We start from the raw sequence: 22,010 nt of genomic DNA on the forward strand, positions 1-22,010 counted from the left end.
CAGGACCGTATTGGTGTTGTGGTCAGGCAGATAATTTCTCCCAGCGATGTCCTAAGAAGGTGATGGGCGCAGCTTGCCCAAACAGAAATAGTAAGGAAGGGGAGTCAGAGATAGAATACTTGAGGAAAAAGGTGGAATAACTGGAAAGGCATATGGATAATTCTGGAAAAGGTGGCCAGATGGATAGCACCCAGACGTTCAATATGGATGATCATGGCCAGCATAAAAGTTGACAATCCTCAGCCTCACCGGTAGAGGGATCCATTAGTTGATTACATATGGACCCCCACTGTAGACCCCATGTAGATGCATGGGTAGGAAGCCGTCCCATAGTATTACTTGTTGACACCGGGGCATCTCATGTGTCTATGGAGAGACATACCATAAAAGTTTGGTTTTAAGGGATTTATAGAATTAGGAGGATTTGGAGGAGGTGGAGAGAAAGGGGAAAATGGAAACAGGAAATATGATGACACGTCATAATATAGTGCACACTAGAATGCAGGGAGAGTCAGATCTTGGTATATTGGGAGTGGACTGGCCAGGTAGCCATGACATTATGGTGGATATAGTTATCTGCTGTCTGTGGCAAGTGGAAAAAGGGGCAAAACAAGGGGGAATAGTTATCAAACATGAGGGGAAGATCTGGTCTGTGGGGACAAAACAAATGTATGACCTGGGATGCCTTTTACAAAATGAGTGGGTGGACATTGAGACTATATTGAGGAATGCAGGTTGCTAGACTACACATAAGAATGAGTGCGGTTGCGTGGATCGCGAGATCCAGATAGCAGGACCTGATCCCCCGCGGCCAGCGAGGCAATACCGCTTCCCAAGAGAGGCGGAAGGGCAAGTGATGACCATAGTGCGCTCCCTAGTTGAGCAGGGCATACTACGCAAAACGGCCAGTACTTGTAATTCCCCAATCTGGCCAGTCAGGAATCCTGACGGTCCATGGCGTTTGACCATAGATTACAGGGAAGTTCCTATCCCATTACGCACGTTTCCCCTATGGGCTCCCCTGACCCACTCAGCTTAAGTGCTTTTATCGGCATCATACCAGCCTTGGGACCTTGGTCAGTTTCTCCCTAGTTCAGAGGCTCTCTCTCACTTTCTTTACCCTGCCTGTTCTCATACTTATAGGCTGCCTCATCCAAATCCTTTCAGTGTATCTCCTCCCAGGAGGACCCACTCCCATAGAATCATAGAAGTTTACAACATGGAAACAGGCCCTTCGGCCCAACATGTCCATGTCGCCCAGTTTATACCACTAAGCTAGTCCCAATTGCCTGCACTTGGCCCATATCCCTCTATACCCATCTTACCCATGTAACTGTCCAAATGCTTTTTAAAAGACAAAATTGTACCCGCCTCCACTACTGCCTCTGGCAGCTCGTTCCAGACACTCACCACCCTTTGAGTGAAAAAATTGCCCCTCTGGACCCTTTTGTATCTCTCCCCTCTCACCTTAAATCTATGCCCCCTCGTTATAGACTCCCCTATCTTTGGGAAAAGATTTTGACTATCTACCTTATCTATGCCCCTCATTATTTTATAGACTTCTATAAGATCACCCCTTAACCTCCTACTCTCCAGGGAAAAAAGTCTCAGTCTATCCAACCTCTCCCTATAAGTCAAACCATCAAGTCCCGGTAGCATCCTAGTAAATCTTTTCTGCACTCTTTCTAGTTTAATAATATCCTTTCTATAATAGGGTGACCAGAACTGTACACAGTATTCCAAGTGTGGCCTTACTAATGTTTTGTACAACTTCAATAAGACATCCCAACTCCTGTATTCAATGTTCTGACCAATGAAACCAAGCATGCTGAATGCCTTCTTCACCACCCTATCCACCTGTGACTCCACTTTCAAGGAGCTATGAACTTGTACTCCTAGATCTCTTTGTTCTATAACTCTCCCCAACACCCTACTATTAACGGAGTAGGTCCTGGCCCGATTCGATCTACCAAAATGCATCACCTCACATTTATCTAAATTAAACTCCATCTGCCATTCATCGGCCCACTGGCCCAATTTATCAAAATCCCGTTGCAATCCTAGATAACCTTCTTCACTGTCCACAATGCCACCAATCTTGGTGTCATCTGCAAACTTACTAACCATGCCTCCTAAATTCTCATCCAAATCATTAATATAAATAACAAATAACAGCGGACCCTGCACCGATCCCTGAGGCACACTGCTGGTCACAGGCCTCCAGTTTGAAACACAACCCTCCACAACCACCCTCTGTCTTCTGTCGTCAAGCCAATTTTGTATCCAATTGGCTACCTCACCTTGGATCCCGTGAGATTTAACCTTATGTAACAACCTACCATGCGGTACCTTGTCAAAGGCTTTGCTAAAGTCCATGTAGACCACGTCTACTGCACAGCCCTCATCTATCTTCTTGGTTACCCCTTCAAAAAACTCAATCAAATTTGTGAGACATGATTTTCCTCTCACAAAACCATGCTGACTGTTCCTAATCAGTCCCTGCCTCTCCAAATGCCTGTAGATCCTGTCTCTCAGAATACCCTCTAACAACTTACCCACTACAGATGTCAGGCTCACCGGTCTGTAGTTCCCAGGCTTTTCCCTGCCGCCCTTCTTAAACAAAGGCACAACATTTGCTACCCTCCAATCTTCAGGCACCTCACCTGTAGCTGTCGATGATTCAAATATCTCTGCTAGGGGACCCGCAATTTCCTCCCTAACCTCCCATAACGTCCTGGGATACATTTCATCAGGTCCCGGAGATTTATCTACCTTGATGCGCGTTAAGACTTCCAGCGCCTCCCTCTCTGTAATATGTACACTCCTCAAGACATCACTATTTATTTCCCCAAGTTCCCTAACATCCATGCCTTTCTCAACCGTAAATACCGATGTGAAATATTCATTCAGGATCTCACCCATCTCTTGTGGTTCCGCACATAGATGACCTTGTTGATCCTTAAGAGGCCCTACTCTCTCCCTAGTTACTCTTTTGCCCTTTATGTATTTGTAGAAGCTCTTTGGATTCTCCTTTGCCTTATCTGCCAAAGCAATCTCATGTCCCCTTTTTGCCCTCCTGATTTCTCTCTTAACTCTACTCCGGCAATCTCTATACTCTTCAAGGGATCCACTTGATCCCAGCTGCCTATGCATGTCATATGCCTCCTTCTTCTTTTTGACTAGGGCCTCAATCTCCCGAGTCATCCAAGGTTCCCTACTTCTACCAGCCTTGCCCTTCACTTTATAAGGAATGTGCTTACCCTGAACCCTGGTTAACACACTTTTGAAAGCCTCCCACTTACCAGACATCCCTTTGCCTGCCAACAGACTCTCCCAATCAACTTCTGAAAGTTCCTGTCTAATACCATCAAAATTGGCCTTTCCCCAATTTAGAATTTTAACTTTTGGGCCAGACCTATCATTCTCCATAGCTATCTTAAAACTAATGGAATTATGATCACTGGTCCCAAAGTGATCCCTCACTAACACTTCTGTCACCTGCCCTTCCTTATTTCCCAAGAGGAGGTCAAGTTTTGCCCCCTCTCTAGTCGGGCCATCCACATGCTGAATGAGAAATTCCTCCTGAATACACTCAACAAATTTCTCCCCATCCAAGCTCCTAATGCTATGGCTGTCCCAGTCAATGTTGGGAAAGTTAAAGTCCCCTACTATTACCACCCTATTTTTCTTGCAGCTGTCTGTAATCTCCTTACATATTTGCTCCTCAATTTCCCGTTGACTATTTGGGGGTCTGTAGTACAATCCTATCAAAGTGATCTCTGCCTTCTTATTTTTCAGTTCTCCCCATATAGACTCAGTGGGCGAACCCGCGGATATATCCCCTCTCACTACTGCCGTGATGTTCTCCCTAATCAAGAACGCAACTCCCCCTCCTCTCTTACCTCCTGCTCTATCTTTCCTATAGCATCTGTACCCTGGAACATTGAGCTGCCAGTCCTGCCCCTCCCTTAGCTATGTTTCAGTAATAGCTATAACATCCCAGTCCCATGTACCCATCCATGCCCTGAGTTCATCTACCTTGCCCATCAGACTTCTTGCATTGAAATAAATGCAGTTTAATCTAGACTTCCCTTGGTCTTTGTCCTGCTTTCTCAGACCATCTGTCCGGTCATGCTTTGTACACTCTCCCTCTGCCTTTTGTTTCTATCACCACTTTACTTCCCACTGACTTCCTGCATCGGTTCCCATCCCCCTGCCACATTAGTTTAAACCCTCCCCAACAGCACTAGCAAACACTCCCCCTAGGACATTGGTTCCAGTCCTGCCCAGATGCAGACCGTCCAATTTGTACTGGTCCCACCTCCCCCAGAACCGGTTCCAATGGCCCAGGAATTTGAATCCCTCCCTCTTGCACCATCTCTCAAGCCACGTATTCATCCTAGCTATCCTGTCATTCCTACTCTGACTAGCCCGTGGCACTGGTAGCAATCCTGAGATTACTACCTTTGAGGTCCTACTTTTTAGTTTAACTCCTAACTCCCTAAATTCAGCTTGTAAGACCTCATCCCGTTTTTTACCTATATCGTTGGTACCTATATGTACCACGACAACTGGCTGTTCACCCTCCCCCTCCAGAATGTCCTGCAGCCGCTCCGAGACATCCCTGACCCTTGCACCAGGGAGGCAACATACCATCCTGGAGTCTCGGTTGCGTCCGCAGAAACGCCTGTCTATTCCCCTTACGATCGAGTCCCCTATCACTATAGCTCTGCCACTCTTTTTCCTGATGTGGAGATGCCGGTGATGGACTGGGGTTGACAATTGTAAACAATTTTACAACACCAAGTTATAGTCCAGCAATTTTATTTTAAATTCACAAGCTTTCGGAGGCTTCCTCCTTCGTCAGGTGAACGATGTGGAACGATGAGGAACGATGCTCCTGACTCCCGCCTTTTTATGGGTCGCTCCTCTGCTCCGCCGCCTCAGCTGATCCTGTGCTCCTGACTCCCGCCTTTTTATGGGTCGCTCCTCTGCTCCGCCGCCTCAGCTGATCCTGTGCTCCTGACTCCCGCCTTTTTATGGGTCGCTCCTCTGCTCCGCCGCCTCAGCTGATCCTGTGCTCCTGACTCCCGCCTTTTTATGGGCCGCTCCTCTGCTCCGCCGCCTCAGCTGATCCTGTGCTCCTGACTCCCGCCTTTTTATGGGTCGCTCCTCTGCTCTGCCGCCTCAGCTGATCCTGTGCTCCTGACTCCCGCCTTTTTATGGGTCGCTCCTCTGCTCCGCCGCCTCAGCTGATCCTGTGCTCCTGACTCCCGCCTTTTTATGGGCCGCTCCTCTGCTCCGCCGCCTCAGCTGATCCTGTGCTCCTGACTCCCGCCTTTTTATGGGCCGCTCCTCTGCTCCGCCGCCTCAGCTGATCCTGTGCTCCTGACTCCCGCCTTTTTATGGGCCGCTCCTCTGCTCCGCCGCCTCAGCTGATCCTGTGCTCCTGACTCCCGCCTTTTTATGGGCCGCTCCTCTGCTCTGCCGCCTCAGCTGATCCTGTGCTCCTGACTCCTGCCTTTTTATGGGCCGCTCCTCTGCTCCGCCGCCTCAGCTGATCCTGTGCTCGTGACTCCCGCCTTTTTATGGGCCGCTCCTCTGCTCCGCCGCCTCAGCTGATCCTGTGCTCCTGACTCCTGCCTTTTTATGGGCCGCTCCTCTGCTCCGCCGCCTCAGCTGATCCTGTGCTCCTGACTCCCGCCTTTTTATGGGTCGCTCCTCTGCTCCGCCGCCTCAGCTGATCCTGTGCTCCTGACTCCCGCCTTTTTATGGGTCGCTCCTCTGCTCTGCCGCCTCAGCTGATCCTGTGCTCCTGACTCCCGCCTTTTTATGGGCCGCTCCTCTGCTCCGCCGCCGCCTCCCACTATTATTGGTACTTATTAGCACGGAAATTGTCCCGTGGACTCATACGTCCAGTGGACATCAGAAGGGAGATGGCTTAATTCAGAGGCTACTCCAGAATATGTGAGTGCCCACAATGGCCGATGTTGTTAGGGAAGTGGTAAACCAGCGTATCACTTGCGCCCAATATGACCCGGTCCAAAAATTGAAGGCCCGTACCCCATTGTCGACAAATTAAGTCCACAGGTATACAAAATACACTGCCAAGGATCTACCCGCCGATCCCACAATCACTGGGTTCATTCAAATCAGCTAAAACGGTACAATGGACCTAAACTTAAGGGTAGTGTGGCCAGCGTGAGACTTATAACAATATCGAGTGCGGAAGACTGGTGGCCGTACCCCGATCCTATGAACGTAACAAACATGGAGCTTCGAGCTCGACCTAGCGCGAAGCCACAGTGGCTTGCCTCAGGTGAATATGGCTGTAATGTGATGCCCCCTCAACGGAGACTAAGGAGGAAGGTTAGGAGGGTGTCGATTAGTCTGCGATTCAGTAAACAGTAAATTTGCTGATGGCTTAACATCAAGAATGCTACAAATGTTTAAAAAGTTGCAGCATTTCTTTTGCTTAAAAGCCTCTTTTTAAAACATGTCTGTATGATGTTGTTTTCGGTGTCAGCTCTACCCTCTTTTTGGTGTCGGCTCCACCCTCTTTTCTTCCCACAGAGCTAAAAGCAGTTTAACCCTATGTGGTCTTGTCTTTCATGACAGGATTTTAAAAGCATTCTTGCTACGAGTGTATAAAAGATGTTCATTTCATATTTAATCATTAGGAAAACTTTTGCTTTACATGGGTACAAAGCACTGTTTTATTAATTTGGTCACGGCAAGTCATTTGTTTCAAGCTTGTCATGTAAATAAATAACTAATGGTATCAGATATTCACCAAGAGCATATATTACATCTTGCAGGTATATTACACATTACCAGGGTTGGATCATGAACATTTTGGTGACTGTCGTGTTGGGATGCATCTTGTTCCTCGGTGACGCGAACACCTTCAGAACGACTGGGACTGTATTATCACAAGTTATACCACCAATGAGACCAGGCCATGGTCAACCGGATCAGGCAAAAATAAACTACATAAATTAAATAAAAAACAATTGCACAAAGTTAAAAAACAAAACAAACCTACCTTTCCACCCTGCCCCGATGTCCAATGTCTCCCTCTCCAATGTCCCTCTCAGCCCCCGATGTCCCTCTCCGATCTCCCCCTTTTCCCCCCACCGATGTCCCCCCAATCTTCCCTCCTCCCCCCCCCCACCCCCGATCTTCCGTTCCAGCGCTGGATGACTTCTCGCTCTTTCTCTTCCCTCCCTACCCACCGGCGTTGCAGCTCCTATCGGCAGCCATCCTGTCAATCAGGTACGAAACCCAGAAAGAGCTTTAATCACCATCAATTACATCGCGATCGCGTCAGAAAAGGTAAGTTTTTTTTAAATTCGGGTTTGCCACACGCACCTTCACCACCCCCCCCCCCCCGCCAATCCGCCACCATTTCAAAATTGAGCCCTTTATGGAGAGAAACTCAGGTCGGGACATAGACAAAGTCCCAAGGAATAATCCCACCCCCCCCAGTAGACAGAAAGGAAAACAGGAAGTGATTGGATGGTTGGGTGTAGGGGCTACAGCAGGAATGGCCGCTTGGAACAGGATAGACATAGAAAGCAAGTGGGAACAAGATGAAGCCATGCGAAAGCAATTAAAAGGCATTATGAAAGGGGAGAATAGGGTAGTGACAAGGTCATTGATTGAACAGCAACAAGTTTTAGTGAATCTGAAGGAAATGGTCGACAACTTTCGACAGACTCAGAAAAAAGTTAAATACATGGAGACATCTAAGATTCAGAGGAATCACGTGCAGCATGTATGGCGGGTTTATGCTGTCAGGTGCAGAAAAGATTGGAAGACATTGAGGAAAATCACATCCCTTATTTTAAAACGGACGAACAGCTAGATAAATGGACTGGGGAGAATGGAGAAAACCACTGTAATATCAGGCGCCTGGGATCTGTATACCCAGTGAAACACTCCTGTGAAGACAGAAAAGACGGACACGTTTTCGCAGCGACTATGGCCATTCCACACCTTTCACCCGATCAGAAGCCTTCAGAGATCTTTAAGGTGGATTCCACAGGCATCCTTGAAGGTGGTGACATACATAAAGAATTTGTCAACTATCGAAAGGTATTGACAAAGGATGGTGAAACCTGGGTGGCACCAGATTTATCTTGCTGTACTCAGATCAAGTGCACATGGATATGTTGGTGCAATGTCACCCATAACAGTGTCCCAGCTTGTGGTTTCACCCTAGATGAGCACTCTCCTAACTGTACTGTTAGTATTAGAAGATGGAAATCGGGACAGGCAAAGCACGGATACATGGGAAGAGGTCGCTACTCCATGATTACATCAGACTTGGCTTACCGCCATGGGAAGCAGGAGTGCCCTGTATTAACTCCATCATTTTGCTTTACCCCTGATTAACCCATGAGAGTTGCGAGTTCAGTCCTGATCCCAGTGAACATTCATAATGCTGCGGAAATTCAGTTGTAAATCAATTTAAGAGAAGAACCTCAGAAGGCGATTATACAATTTGGACATCCGATTCCACCACTGTCACTGAATCTTAAAACTGTACTCAACTGGATGGCCACCTCATTGCATTACCTAATCGACCTACAACAACAAAATGCAGCCATAGAATGCGATATAGGACAGCCAGGGGAACCTAAATGGTGGGAAATAGTATATAACGTAGGACAACATCCTTGGGCCAGAATTCTCTCACAGGTTTTAATCCTTGCTCAGTTTGTTCTGATTATAATTGTTATAATGTTTTGTGTAGTATTTTCTAGGTATAAAAAGCTGAAGACATGAATTTCTCTGTCCATCCGTGGACAAGAATGGTGGTACAACGATTAGTTATTTTTCAATGCTGTATATTGTGACTAGTAATTATGTTGTGTGTATTGATTGGGAAGGCCCTTATTGACAAACGGGGCCCGCTGATGCAAAATGTATACTTATGTGTCTATTTGTGTTTATGTGAACATAATATTGATAAAATGTAAACCCAAGGTGATCTTAGGTAAGACCATGACAAACGTTAAAGGGGGAGGTATGGTGAAATATGACCCAGAGTGGTTGCATTCAGGGTCAAAAGGAGGGAGATGTAAGAAATACAATTTCTAGACCAAGTCACAGTTATGTATCCCATCCTGCGAAGCGAGGCTGTGGGCAGATCTTGCACTGAGAATACAAAGGGAACCAGAATCCCACAGAAAATGATATGCCTGACATCAGGAATATTGCAAAGACAATAAAACTGTGAACAGACACATTGAAGACCAAATTGCCAGAAACAGTGGGCACCCTGGTGGGGAGAAATGTCCGGGACAGACAACATCATGAGATTAATGTCATTAAGCTACCAGAAATAAATATGCTTCAGAAAGGTATATAAACTTGAGCACTGTCCCACTAAAGTTAGAAGCAGCTTTTGGGGCAAAGGAGGTCCACACACGCTACGAGACCAGGCCTGATCAGCTTGAACCATCCTAGTTGTACCATCCTTGTTTATTTGATATAACTGTATTAGAACATTGTTCTTGTGTCTATAATAAAGCTTGCATGTTCAGTCACACTTGGGCCCGAATCATTGTAGAAGTTATTAAGAAGGGTTAACAATCCTTGGTAGCATTAATGATAGCATATTTCCAACAGTACCAAACAATATAAGTCATGGCCAATGTGGTCTCTTGGACTAGTTTTGATCGCCAAGAGGGATCGGGGAGGAATTTTGCAGGTTTTTCCCCCCTAATTGGCATTGGGTTTTTAATCTGTTTTTTGCCTTTCCTAGAAGGTTTTGTGGCACCTAGGGGGTAAGGAGTCTCTTGACGTGATGCATAAGGCATCACAACTATATCGGACAGGCTAGATGGACCAACACATCTTTCCTGTCCAATGTTTTCATATGTTCAAAAAGACTTCACTGGCTGTAAAATCTTTTGGGGCATCCAGAGGACATGAAAGGTGCTATATAAGTATAGGTTCTTTCTTTCTTTGTTTTCAGTCTGCTAGCACAACTTCCCGTTTGTTTTTGCATTTATAATTACTTAATTTTGGAATTTTACACTCATTACCAGAAGAAATATATAATCGAGGGACATGAAGCCAACATTATTTCCCTGATTTTTTTTTAGAAACTTATGCTTGGCAAAGAGTAGAGGCAGACAATTTTTCACATTCATCCAGACCCAACATTTCCTGGGAGCTCAACCTTATTCTTTAGAAAGTTAGATGAGTAACAGTGTTTCTCTGCAAAAGTCTTTCAAAATTGAAATATCTAACAAAGGAGATACAGCTATTTGAACATTTGCCAATTGATCCCACCCTTTTGGGGTGGGTGTGAACTACCAACCAGTTTTATTCCCCTGCCATTGGCTTCCAGTCACTAAGAGCCACTTTTAAACTCAAGCAATATATCTCAGAAAGTTTGTTCAGACAAAGATAAGCTGTGAGATGCCTGCGTCCTACTCTACCAATATGCGTTTGAAATTTCCTTTACTGGCTATAGCACTGGAAGTTGTGATCATTGTTTTATATGGAATTTTTATTACATATGATGATGGAGCTGATTCTAAACTTGCATCTGAAAACACTACCAGTGTAGTCCATTTCTACAAAATATACCCAAGTGAGTATTGTCTAAAGTGGACACATAGATAGCTAAGTTTATTTTGTTATTTAGTAGAGTGTGATGCATTTCTTAAAATTCATAGCATTATTTGCTTTCCAATAAAATGATAATTAAATCTTTAAAAGCCTGAAGCTCTTTTATTTGCTTTTCTATGGTGTGTTTTTTTAAGTATAATTTGTGTATGTGCTTGTATATTACTTGCTTTTAAAAATATGTCCTTTCAAAAAAACAAAAGTCAATTTCTATGGCAAGATATAAGAGGTTATAAAAAAGATAAAATTAGATTGTTTGCTCTGGAATTGTTTAAAATTTACCCCTCTAATCTGCACAAACTACATTATTTATATATTTTAATTCTTCATATTAACATTCGATGTATTTGTGGGAAACACTTATAAAAGAGAATAGAATAAAAGGATTTGAAAAAAAATTGTTTCATAATGGAACCGATCTTGTTATGTAGGCTGTATTCTAAGTTCTGTCAAGACATTGTGCTTCATAAAATGGAAGCAAAAGGCTTGTGGAGTATTTGTGGCATTGTGGAGTTGGATATTTGCATTTTATTACTGTGTCTCTGTTTCCAGTTGTTAAAAAGGCACTAATTTACCTCCTTAGCTTTTCTCTTACAATTTTAACCTAAAACTCATTGCAAATAGCTGTAAAACATTGAGTGTGAGTTAAGTTTCAGCTGTAACTGTATGTAAAATGGGTAGTTGTAAAAATGTACAAGTCAAAATACCTAGTGGAGCCTCATGTAATACGAGAAAGTGTATTTCTGCAAGAATAATCCAAATCTTAACTAAATTCTGTAAGGTTCACTTTTTAAGTCATTTGCAAATTGTTGTTAATTTGCAGAAATACTTTACTTACAAGCACGGGATAAAAGTTAGAGATAAAAATAAAAAAACATAAAATGCTGAAAATCTGTAATAAAAACAGAAAATGCTGAAAACAGCCAAACATCTGTCAGCATCTGAAAAGAAAGGTATATCTGAAACATTTCTCTGAAACATTAACGTACCGTTTCCCATTTCAGATGTTGATGTTACTGTTATGTATTTCCAGCACCTTCTGTTTCTATTTCTTTGCGCACAAATGGACTGTTTCTGTATAGTGCATATAAAACAAAACTAGAGCTTAGCCTGAAGGTATGCGTTTAATGCAAAAGAATATTTCCTGCAAATGCTAATTGCCCAATTATGATTTAGTTTCATTGCAATGTCCATATAGATCACCCACATTTAAGGACTAAAGAGTATCTAATTAATCCAGACTTTTCTACCATTTGCTTTTTAAATTTTTGGTAACATTATAAAGGATGGCAATAAAGGCCATGGCAATTGGTCATTTAACAAAAAGTAAACCATCAAATCTATAATACAAGTGAGTTATAAAATTATTTTATCCTTTTTCACAACAAGAACGTTCAAGAAATGACAATTATAAGATATATTAACTAATAACAATCAGTTTTATAAGATATATTAACTAATAACAGCCAGTTATCAAGATTGAGGTCAGTTTAAAAAAATTGGTGCCAATCAGCATACCACACATTGCATCATGCAATTTTGAGAGTCAAACAAAAGTGGCAGGATCAGAAATAATTCCCCATCAATATTAATTCACTCCCCATTTGTGATGTAATCAATTTGAAGATAACAAAAACACTGATAGTGTTTAATTGCAATGAGCAGCCAGTTGGAATTTCAGACAGGTGAGTTTTAAATATTAATGGACAGGGTTGTGTAAAACCCAAGTTAAAAATCGAGCTCAGACTGATATTTTCCAGACAAATCCCTTCTCTATACTAGATTGCTGCAATTATGATTACATAAATTACACCTCTAGGTTTGCACACTATGAAATCATATCTAATGTGCAACTGCAATACCAAATCATTTTTTAGTCATGTAGAAATGTACAATTATATCTGTTAATGTAACATACTTTGTTATCTTATTCTTGGATAAAGATATATGTAGGTTCCCTGATATCTGGGAGGGGCATTCTTTTAAACTTTGCCATGGCCCAAAGGCAGCTGTTAAATAAATGTAATGATTTTAGAAAACAATTCTTTTTGACAAATATGCATTCATGGCATGAAGGTCAAACCAAATTGTACTGTCAGATTTAAATTATTGCAATTGCATCTTGTTCGATAGAAAGGATTGGATTAACCAATAGAGATTATGTCACAGCACCCTCTTGTGGACTAGTTAGTATGAAGCAGTCAGTTACATATTTTACAAAATTCATCAGTAGATCTGTTGAAAAGTTTTGTAACTCTTAAAGTTCAATTCTGTTAAGCATTAATGTCCTTTACATGGTCATGATCAGCATTTGGGCAGCTGCATTAGTTGTCTAGTAATTTTTCATATTTGTGCTGGCAAAAATGGCCTCAAAGAACTGTGACAATACATAGCATGAGAGAAACCACTCTATTTCCTTAGCAATTCATTGTGTTATAGTAAAGTTTTCTGTATATGTGTGCATTCAGTACTACTTTGCAATTTCCTCCTGTTCTTGTGCTGGCATGCACAAGCAAACTGTTTGTTTGAAGTGTTACTTTGATACCATGTTGCATGGAATTCAGAGACCATCAGCAGTGCATTACAATTCTTTTTCTATTTTTTTTTACTCAAGATGATGTTGTTAGCACTGGGAATGGAATAATTTCCATTTCAGCGTCAACATGATCTTCAAGAACTCCGAGATCACATACAGCAGTTTAAATGGAGAGTGAAATTCCTTCCCAATTAGCCAACTCTCAGAAGAGTTCCCTCTGTTACTCCACTGTGACAATTTTCAATTTTTAGACTAACCATCCTGTCACTTTAGTGCAGTATTAGGGTGTTTTGTGCTGGGGCTGGTGCTCACTATCAACTGGGTTGAGGCTGACCACTCCCATTTCACATAGAACCAATCACAGCCTGCAGATAGTATTACTGTCCTTTTTACACTCCTCCTGATACTGGTGCTATTTGTTTTACATTTCAGTAGCATTAAGAAAACATCAAGCTATATTGCTAATTTACAGCCTTACAATCAAACTCAAGCTGACAGCAGAATATTTGGTGTTAGAACTACAATCGCAAAGTATCAGTGTTTACATTTAGTTTTTGACAACTGCCAGTATTCAGTACATAGAAACACCTACAGTAACATGTTTTTCTTTGATAACACTAGACAGAAGTGTGAGCCTGGAATATTTGGCTAATATGAGTTAGCAGTATAGCAATGATTTATGTGTTTAGTTGGGTTTATAAAGTTTTAATCATTTGGTTATCCATGATGCTTGCTCTACTGTTTATAATTCTTAATTTACTTTAAAATATTATGCTATAAAATCCATTAACTCCTATTTGTGAAAGTAGTTATTACAGCTATACTCATGACCTCTACTTGCTTTTCTCTCTTTTAGGGGATCAGCCCCATAAGAGAGCTCTCCTACAAACCATGACAGTTCTGCTGAAAGGTTCCATCTGAAATTTTAACCTGTATTTCTCAGATACTGCCTAACCAGCTGTGTGTTTCCAGCAAATATTTATTTCCCATTGTTCTGTTCTCCTGCTGAATTATTTTCAATGGGCCTGTGTTATTTCATGAGCACAGTGACACTCTAAATGTGGGCTTTTTGTCAGTGTCATAGTGCACTGCATCTTCACCAGTAATATGGTTTACAAGGGTCAGGCAGTTCATAACTGCTCTCAGGCCAGTCCGAACTCACAACCTCCAATGTTTGCAATGGACCTGCTCTGGGATGCATGGAGCTGCTCTCCTACAGTGATGTTAGTGGTGCTGCAAAGCAGTGAAGAGACCGATGAGAGGTCTCCATGAGAAGTAAATATTTCATTAAAAAATATATATATAAAATAGGAGACTACTTTCAATAAAAAGAAATTCCTTAACTATCACACCGAAACCTTTTCACTACTGAACTTCATTGTATAATAATGGTATGCTGCTTTAAGCATTTTTATGGCATTACCTTACATTTCAAATGCCACTCATCTGCCTAGTTGATACGTGTTTGCAGATCTCTTTCAAATGTACTTCTTTACCGCACAACTTTGTGTCATCCATTGTCTTACACATTAGGCTTGATATTAGCACCCGCTATCGGGTGCGTTCCTGGCAGGGGGGGGGCTCCGAAAATCGGGGATTCCCGGGGCGGGTCGGGAGCCCGGCTCCAACCCGCCCACTTCTGGGTTTCCCACAGACGCGCTGACATGCACGCATAGCTCCCGCATGTGGGACTCCCGCAGGCAATTAAAGTATTTATTTAGGCATTTCAGGTCGTTAACAGACCTGATTAAGGAGATATTTCAGGAGGGGTGGGATTTTACAAACAACTGGGACTGCTTCCCGTACTGGGGGAAACACTCCCAGTTCAAATGGACGTGTTGCAGCCATCAGCCTGTGGCAGCTGCAAAGGTCCATTTGACAGGTGGGGGGGGGGGGGGAAGACCCTCACTCATTGCAGGAGGCCACTCCGTCACTTTGGACAAAGTTTGGCCTCCACCACCCTCCTCCTAAAAATAAAATTCACCAACTTGCACACTTACCCCGGGGTCCAGACACATGTACCTACCTTGCGGACCCCCTCAGATGTACATCTTCCGGATGGGGGCCGCCGTAGCTGCAGTCATGACCTCCTCAGAGGGCGAACACCATCACCAGCCTTGCCGGCCACGCCGTCCACCTCTGATACGTGGAGCTCCACAACACAGTGCTGTGACACATCCACCTGCACAGCAGGAGGGAGGGCAAGCGCAGAGAGAGATGCGTCACAGAGGGCACTACTCTCGCCACAGGGTCCACAGACTGAGGCTCAGCTTCCTGGACCTCTCTGAGCAGCAGTGCACACGGAGGCTCAGTCACTCGACATGTCGTCGTGAACATCTGCAGCCTCCTTCATGCCAAGCTGCTCCCGGCTGGCCTGAGCACCATCTTCTTACTTGTCGCTGTCAAAGTCACCACTGCCCTCAACAACTTCTCCTCTGCATCCTTCCAGGGTGCCACCGGGGACATCGCTGACGTCTCTCAGTCGTCTGCACAAAAGAGCCCTGCAAATACACCTACACCCACTCTGCAGTGACACAATGGGTGGCATCAGTTGTGGGTCTTCATTGTGATCCTCAGGAAAGGGCATTATTACACAAACCAGACAAGATTCGCAAAGACGTGGCAGTAGTGGTGCCAGTATAATATGTGATGTGAGATGCTCAGAAATTAAATATAAGGAAAAACCATGACACCCTCAAACACCCTTGTGCATCCCCTTCATGCTCACGACACGTTTGCCTTACGCTGCCTACTGCACATATGTGATGCATGCCCTGTGGCTGCAGCACAGGTAGGGGCAGGTTGAGTGAGGCTGACCGTGAAAGAGATGCATGAGAGGGTGAGTATGAGATAGAGCCATGAGATTGTATGAGGATTGGGTTGAGTGGTAGTGGCGGGATGAGTACTGGCGAGGTGATTAAGTGCAGGTAAGATGAGGATGAGCTTTGAGTGGGTGTGAGGGGTGATGTGACAGAGTGGTATTGGCAGTGCAGAAGGAGGTGTGGGGTGGGGGCGGTGATGTGGCAGACGGAGTGTAGGGGAATGAGTAAGTGTACTCACTTTGGCTGACCTACTTAGGTCATTGCAGCGCCTCCTGCACTGTATGCAGGTGGGCGATATGTTGGTGGTGCAGGTGACCTCCTCTGCCCCTCGAGCCAGGCCTTCTTGGTGGCAGAGGCAGGTCGCTTCCTCCCGCCCGCCGGGGGGAAGATCTCTGTCCTCCCCCTCCTCCTCACCCCATCCAATGATACCTGGAGTGAGGCATCATTAAGCCTGGGAGCAGCCTTCCCCCTGGGCTGCTCCATGCTGTAATTTTCCCTATTTCTTGCAGCATCAGTCAGTGGAGGACTGCCCCTTTAAATGGAGCTCCTCCAGCTGACAGACCTTACTGTGCATGCGCAGTCTGCCCAACGCGCAGCTCAGCAGCGGGGAACCTGGAAGACCAGGTAAGTGGATCCAATTAGCCTGCGATTGCGCGCGGGGCAGTCTGATTTCACCGGGCGCGTTACCCACGTGCCCAATAGACCCCCCGCCGCGAACCCGCCGGCCTGGTAATATCGAGCCCCTTGCCTTTACACTAATTTCCTCACTGTCTTAATAAATGTTGCAAATAGGTGTGGTCCTGAGGTAAAATCCATAGGGACTTCACTGACCAGTCTTTGGGGATTCCACTGAGCCCAGATTCCCAATTAGAACTGCTGCATTGATGCCTTCTAACACTGATTCTACTATCTACTTACTTAAAAATCCGGTTTACAACTTCATCTTGGATCCGTTGGGAAAAAAAGGATTTGCATTTATATAGAGCCTTTCACCTCCTCAGGACATCCCAAAGCACTTCACAATCAATTAATTACTTTTGAAGTGTAGGCATTATTGTTATGTAGGCAAATATGGCAGCTGATTTGTGCACAGGAAGGTCTCCGTGATCAGTTTATCTGTTTTGGTGATGTTAGTTGAGGAATAAATGTTGGCCAGGACACCAGTAGAACTCCCTGTGCTTCCTCGAATGGTACCATGGGATCTTTTGCATCAAACTGCATCATCCATCTGTACCCCCAACACTGCAGCACTCCTTCAGTAGTGCACAGAAGTGTCAGCCTGCATAATGTACTTAGGTCCTAAAGTGGAGCTTGAACTCACAACACTGACTCAGATGGTGAAAGTACTACCACTAAAGCAGGCTTCACTTTGGCCATGAATCTTCTGCGAGCATTAATAAATTATTTCTGGAGTTAAAAAGTGAGCAATAAAGTTCTCCATCTGATGTAGCTTACATGACCTGTAAAGACACTGAAGAGAGTATTTTGTCCTTTTTCTCACTAATTTTCTTGCCTCCTCTTCTCTCAAAGCCATTGACTCTCAGCTGGGGTGGCACTCTCCATTGCCCACTGACACTTTCTTGTTTTTGCCTGACATTTATACACAGGCACTTCCATCAGAAATTACTTGATAGCAGTGAAGAGTGAGAATCCTGACTGATTTTCCTCTATTGCCACTGCAGCTAAGGTCAATTAACACAGCAGAGGTCAGGGATCAAATCTGACACCAACCTAGTCCATATGGCTCAGCTATTCATTGGAAAATATTGTTGAGCCATTGGGTGAGATGGAGGTGGATTATTTTAATAATGTTAGGAAATTTATTAATGTTATCAAGAGATGTGGATGGGCTTGGGAAGGGCAGAATGATTTTACGGTGGATAAATTCAAGGCACACTGGAACAGAAAACAGCTAGCAGACTTGTGCCAAATTTGAATCCACTTCTCAGAGGTTTAAGGCCAGTGGCTAATCCACTGTACACCAAGGCCCCAGTGAGATTCAAAAAACTGAATTTGTTTTAATTGGTGAAAAGAAGATTGAGTCAGGATATAGTCTAGGACTTTAAAAGCAGAGACATGAATGATGTGAATAATGGCAGGTCATTTAACTTGGACAGTGAGCAGAGAAATAAAGGACATAAGTACAAAATAAACAAACCACCAATGTGAATTTTTCCCCCAGCAGAATGGTAATTAGTGAAATACATGTGCAGCAAAATCAATTAATATTGTGTCAACTTATTCATTTTTAAAAAAGAGAGCTGCATAGTTATCTGGCTAAGAATGGGATTGAAGGCTGTAAGTGTAGACATTTATGATTAATATTCTATGAAACATTATGGTCCCTAACCTGCTGGGACAATGAATTACTTATCTATATTCTTACATTCTTATATGTTTTATCTGTGGTTTTCTATTTAAAGAGGCTGAATAGCTTGGTATGACAGGGAGCCTTGTACTTACATAGAATTACATCTCAGAAACAGGCCATTCAGCCCAACAGGTCTATGCCGGTGTTTATGCTCCACATGAGCCTCCTCCCTCCCTACTTAATCTAACCCTATCAGCAGATCCTTCTATTCCTTTCTCCCTCATGTGTTTATCTAGCTTCCCTTTAAATGCATCGATGCTAGTCGCCTCAACTGCTCCATGTGGTAGCGAGTTCCACATTCTAACCACTCTGTAGGTAAAGAAGTTTCTCCTGAATTCCCTATTGGTTTTATTAGTGACGATCTTATATTTATGGCCCCTAGTTCTGGTCTCCCCACTTCATGTGTAAATGGAAAGAGTTGATGGGTTAAGCAACCATTTTTCATACCTTACTTTCATATAAACAATTTCCAATGATGTTGCCTTTGATACGACAGATGATAAGCTGTTTCATAAGGACAGAAGTTATACCATGTAATGCAAAATGTATTATTCTGGTGCCAAGGTGCAGCTGTGTCCCTTTAAGGCCACGGACTTTAATCATTAAACAAGCAAAGCCTCAGGTCGTTTTAATTGTTGATCAAGTAACTTTGCAAATTAGAATGTCCTTGTCAATTTCAGGCTCCAGTCCAGAAGGGTAAAGCAAATTAAGACTGTTTTACATCTTTAACAAAATGGGATGTTTGCAGTGTGACATCTGTCTACACAGAATGCTGGGGTAGATTTTCATCTTCACCACCTAGGCAGTAATCTGGCAGGGCGAATTGCCCGCCCATTATAGAATCTGCCTGATTGTTGTTCCATTGATTTCAATGGAATGAAAATCAGGTGGGTTTTAAAAATGATGTACAATCCACCCCGCCAAATTACTGCCTGAGCAGTGAAGACAAAAATCTATCCCATTGTTTAATATATTACTAGCAAATTGCCTGTGCGCTGGTCACACTAAGTCAAAGCCCAGAATTTCCTCGGAGCTGCTCCCACTCCTTCGCCATAACTTCACCAGAAGTGTGGCGGAAACCCTGATTACGTTGTAAAGGGGGGAGGTTGCCTTTAACTGTACTCGCCAGGTGGAGACAGGCTGCAGCGGATTGACTGTCCATTTAACACCCTGTCTGATTTCCCTTTCCATTTTCCCACCCAGTGGGAACAGGTAAAATCGACTTTGGGGTTTCTGCCATACTTCCGGTGAAGTTACAAAGGCAGAGCAGGAGCAGCTCTGGTGAAATTGCCGACCGTTGTATTATTCTGCTGCTAAAATGTTGTTGTGTATGTCTCTTTAAGGTTAGAAGATATAATTGCCCTATATTCAGGAAATGAATGCTCAGGTCCATTACAGTCAGATCAGAACCCTCGCATTGTTTTCGGAAGATCAATCAAGAAGCTGTAGACATTCCCATGTTAGTGAGATACAGAAGTTTATAGCAGATGGTGCATGTAACACCTAAAGCGTGACACCTGGAGTGCTGACGTACAATTTTTTATCTATTATTTCCGTGTTTCCCATGTCACAGGATACACATTTTGTCTTACCAGTTTGTCATCATCTATCTGTCCCTTTTTTTTCTTTTCTGCTTGTCTGTGTCCTCTTTTTTTTCTCTCTTTCTTTGTCTTCTTTTGGTCTTTTGCCTACATGCTCTTTTTTCTTTTGTCAGTGGAGTTTTGGGTGCTGGTTGGTGAGAGGTACGGGCAGTGGAGAGAAGGATTAGGCGAGAGCTCTAGGCAGTTTTTGCATCACAGGTGAGGAGGAAGGATCCAGCTAGGGGCAAAGGCTGGTTTTTAGATTAATGGGAGGGCAGGGGAGTGGGGTCGCAGGGGCACAGGATGGGAGTATGGTGTAGGTGGTGGTTGTTCACTAACCCCCCCCCCCGACTTTGCCCAATGTCTGCTCTCCATCCTCATACCCCTTCTCATTCTCTACCCCATCCCTTTCCCCACTTCCTTCATCCCATTGCTTACCCTACCCTTTCTCACCACCGCGCACACCCTGTATTATCCACTCCCCCTCACTCCACTGTCACCCTACTCTGTCCCTTCAACTCTATTCCAAAACCAACCGGACCCCAAAGCCTGTATCCCAACACCCAACTAGGAAATCTGCAATTTGTTTTCTAAAGTGCTTTTTGCACTATATGTGGACTACAGTGCAATAATCAATTTATAAAAATAATTGCCAGTTCATTTTCCCAGTTTAAGTGGATAAGGGGTGGAGGCACAGTAGCCAAGCCATAAGACCCAAAGTCTTGGCATGGGGACAGAAAGTGCACTGCTGAGGCCTAAGGCCTGAAGCTTAAGGCCCAGGGGAGCATGCCAGACAGGCAAAAAGTGATGGCCAAGGCCCAAAATGGTGTGGAGAAAGGTAAGAAAGAGTTGATGGTATTGGGGGCTGGCTTTGACAGTGGGTGGGAATGGGGCATGATGGTGTTGGCAGGAAGTGTTTGGGGCCGCAGTAATTGTAACAGTGGGAGCCTTCTGAAAAATGTAATTTCTTTAAAGTAAAAAAAAAGTAAATAAATGAAACTTACCTGGAAGGCTTGAAAGGTCTGAAGCAGATCTCTACAGTGCCAGCTGGGTTGGAGAAGGACCTGTGAGGTCTCAAAGTTACATAGGCAAGAGTGCTATCTACCTTGGAAACCAAGTACGCAGGATTCAAAAATAAGTAAAATCAATAGAATAGTATTATAGTATTAATGTGACGGTAATAACATGACAAAACTATTATGTAGATAGTGTGACAGAAAAAACATCACAGGAAGTAGGTGTTACATAGCAGGCAGGAGAATTTTAATATATAATAGACAGAGATACAAGACTTGCATCTAGTCAATACCTCCAAAAACAGATTAACTACAAGTGTAGTGTTTGTGGGATGTTGTTGGTGCAAAATGGCTGCAGCGTTTACCTACATAACAGTCACTGCACTCTCATTATGCTTTCTGCTAATTCATTATGTGAAGTGCTTTGAGATATTTCAATGACATGGTAAGTTACGATATAAATGTAAGTATTTCTTCAATTATAATATTTTGCTTAGTATGAACAGGCTCAAATAGTTGTTTTATTTCCCCTAATATCCATTGCAATCCCCTTTTCAAATATTTTATTTTCACTTGAAGATTTTCATATGGTGTTAACTATAAAAGGCCAATTTTGAACTTTGGCCCATTTTCTAGGTGCAAAGATCAGGAAAATAGGTGTGGGCCCAGTGTTCCCATTCTAATGAGGTGGGAGGGGCATTGTTAAACACCCACCTCTTTCTCCTGGACTTATGGCCATGGGGCACCCAGATGCAGGGATGCCCCATAAAGCTACCATTGGGATTGGACAGGAAACCTCCTTCAGACTGGAGGATCTGAGAGATCATGTCAGCAAGCCTAAGAGGACCTCAAAAGGTAAGTAGTTATACATTTCCAGATTGTCCATTGGATCTCAGGGTCTTGATGCCTTCTCGCTGCTGCTCCCTGGCACAAGGCCCTGGCCAACAGGCAGGAAAGCAGCTGCAGGCCTCCTGGGCTTGGACAGGCACAATGCACTTTGAGTGCGTTGCTCCAATCCAGCACCGAGGCAGAGGTTGCCAG

The 22,010-nt window shown here is 43.8% G+C and overlaps 1 protein-coding gene across 1 annotated transcript in view; it reads left to right on the plus strand.

Annotated features, from left to right (window-relative positions):
• Nucleotides 1-10,367: 10,367 nt before the first annotated feature.
• Nucleotides 10,368-22,010, plus strand: part of LOC137321799 (ammonium transporter Rh type A-like) — a 54,790-nt gene continuing 43,147 nt past the window's right edge. The window contains exon 1 of the mRNA XM_067984474.1: nucleotides 10,368-10,609. Coding sequence (XP_067840575.1) covers nucleotides 10,435-10,609 — 175 coding nt within the window. The 5' untranslated portion in view covers nucleotides 10,368-10,434. The remainder of the gene's footprint in view (nucleotides 10,610-22,010) is intronic.

The sequence above is a fragment of the Heptranchias perlo genome, chromosome 5 (assembly GCF_035084215.1).
Source record: "Heptranchias perlo isolate sHepPer1 chromosome 5, sHepPer1.hap1, whole genome shotgun sequence".
NCBI lineage: Eukaryota > Metazoa > Chordata > Chondrichthyes > Hexanchiformes > Hexanchidae > Heptranchias > Heptranchias perlo.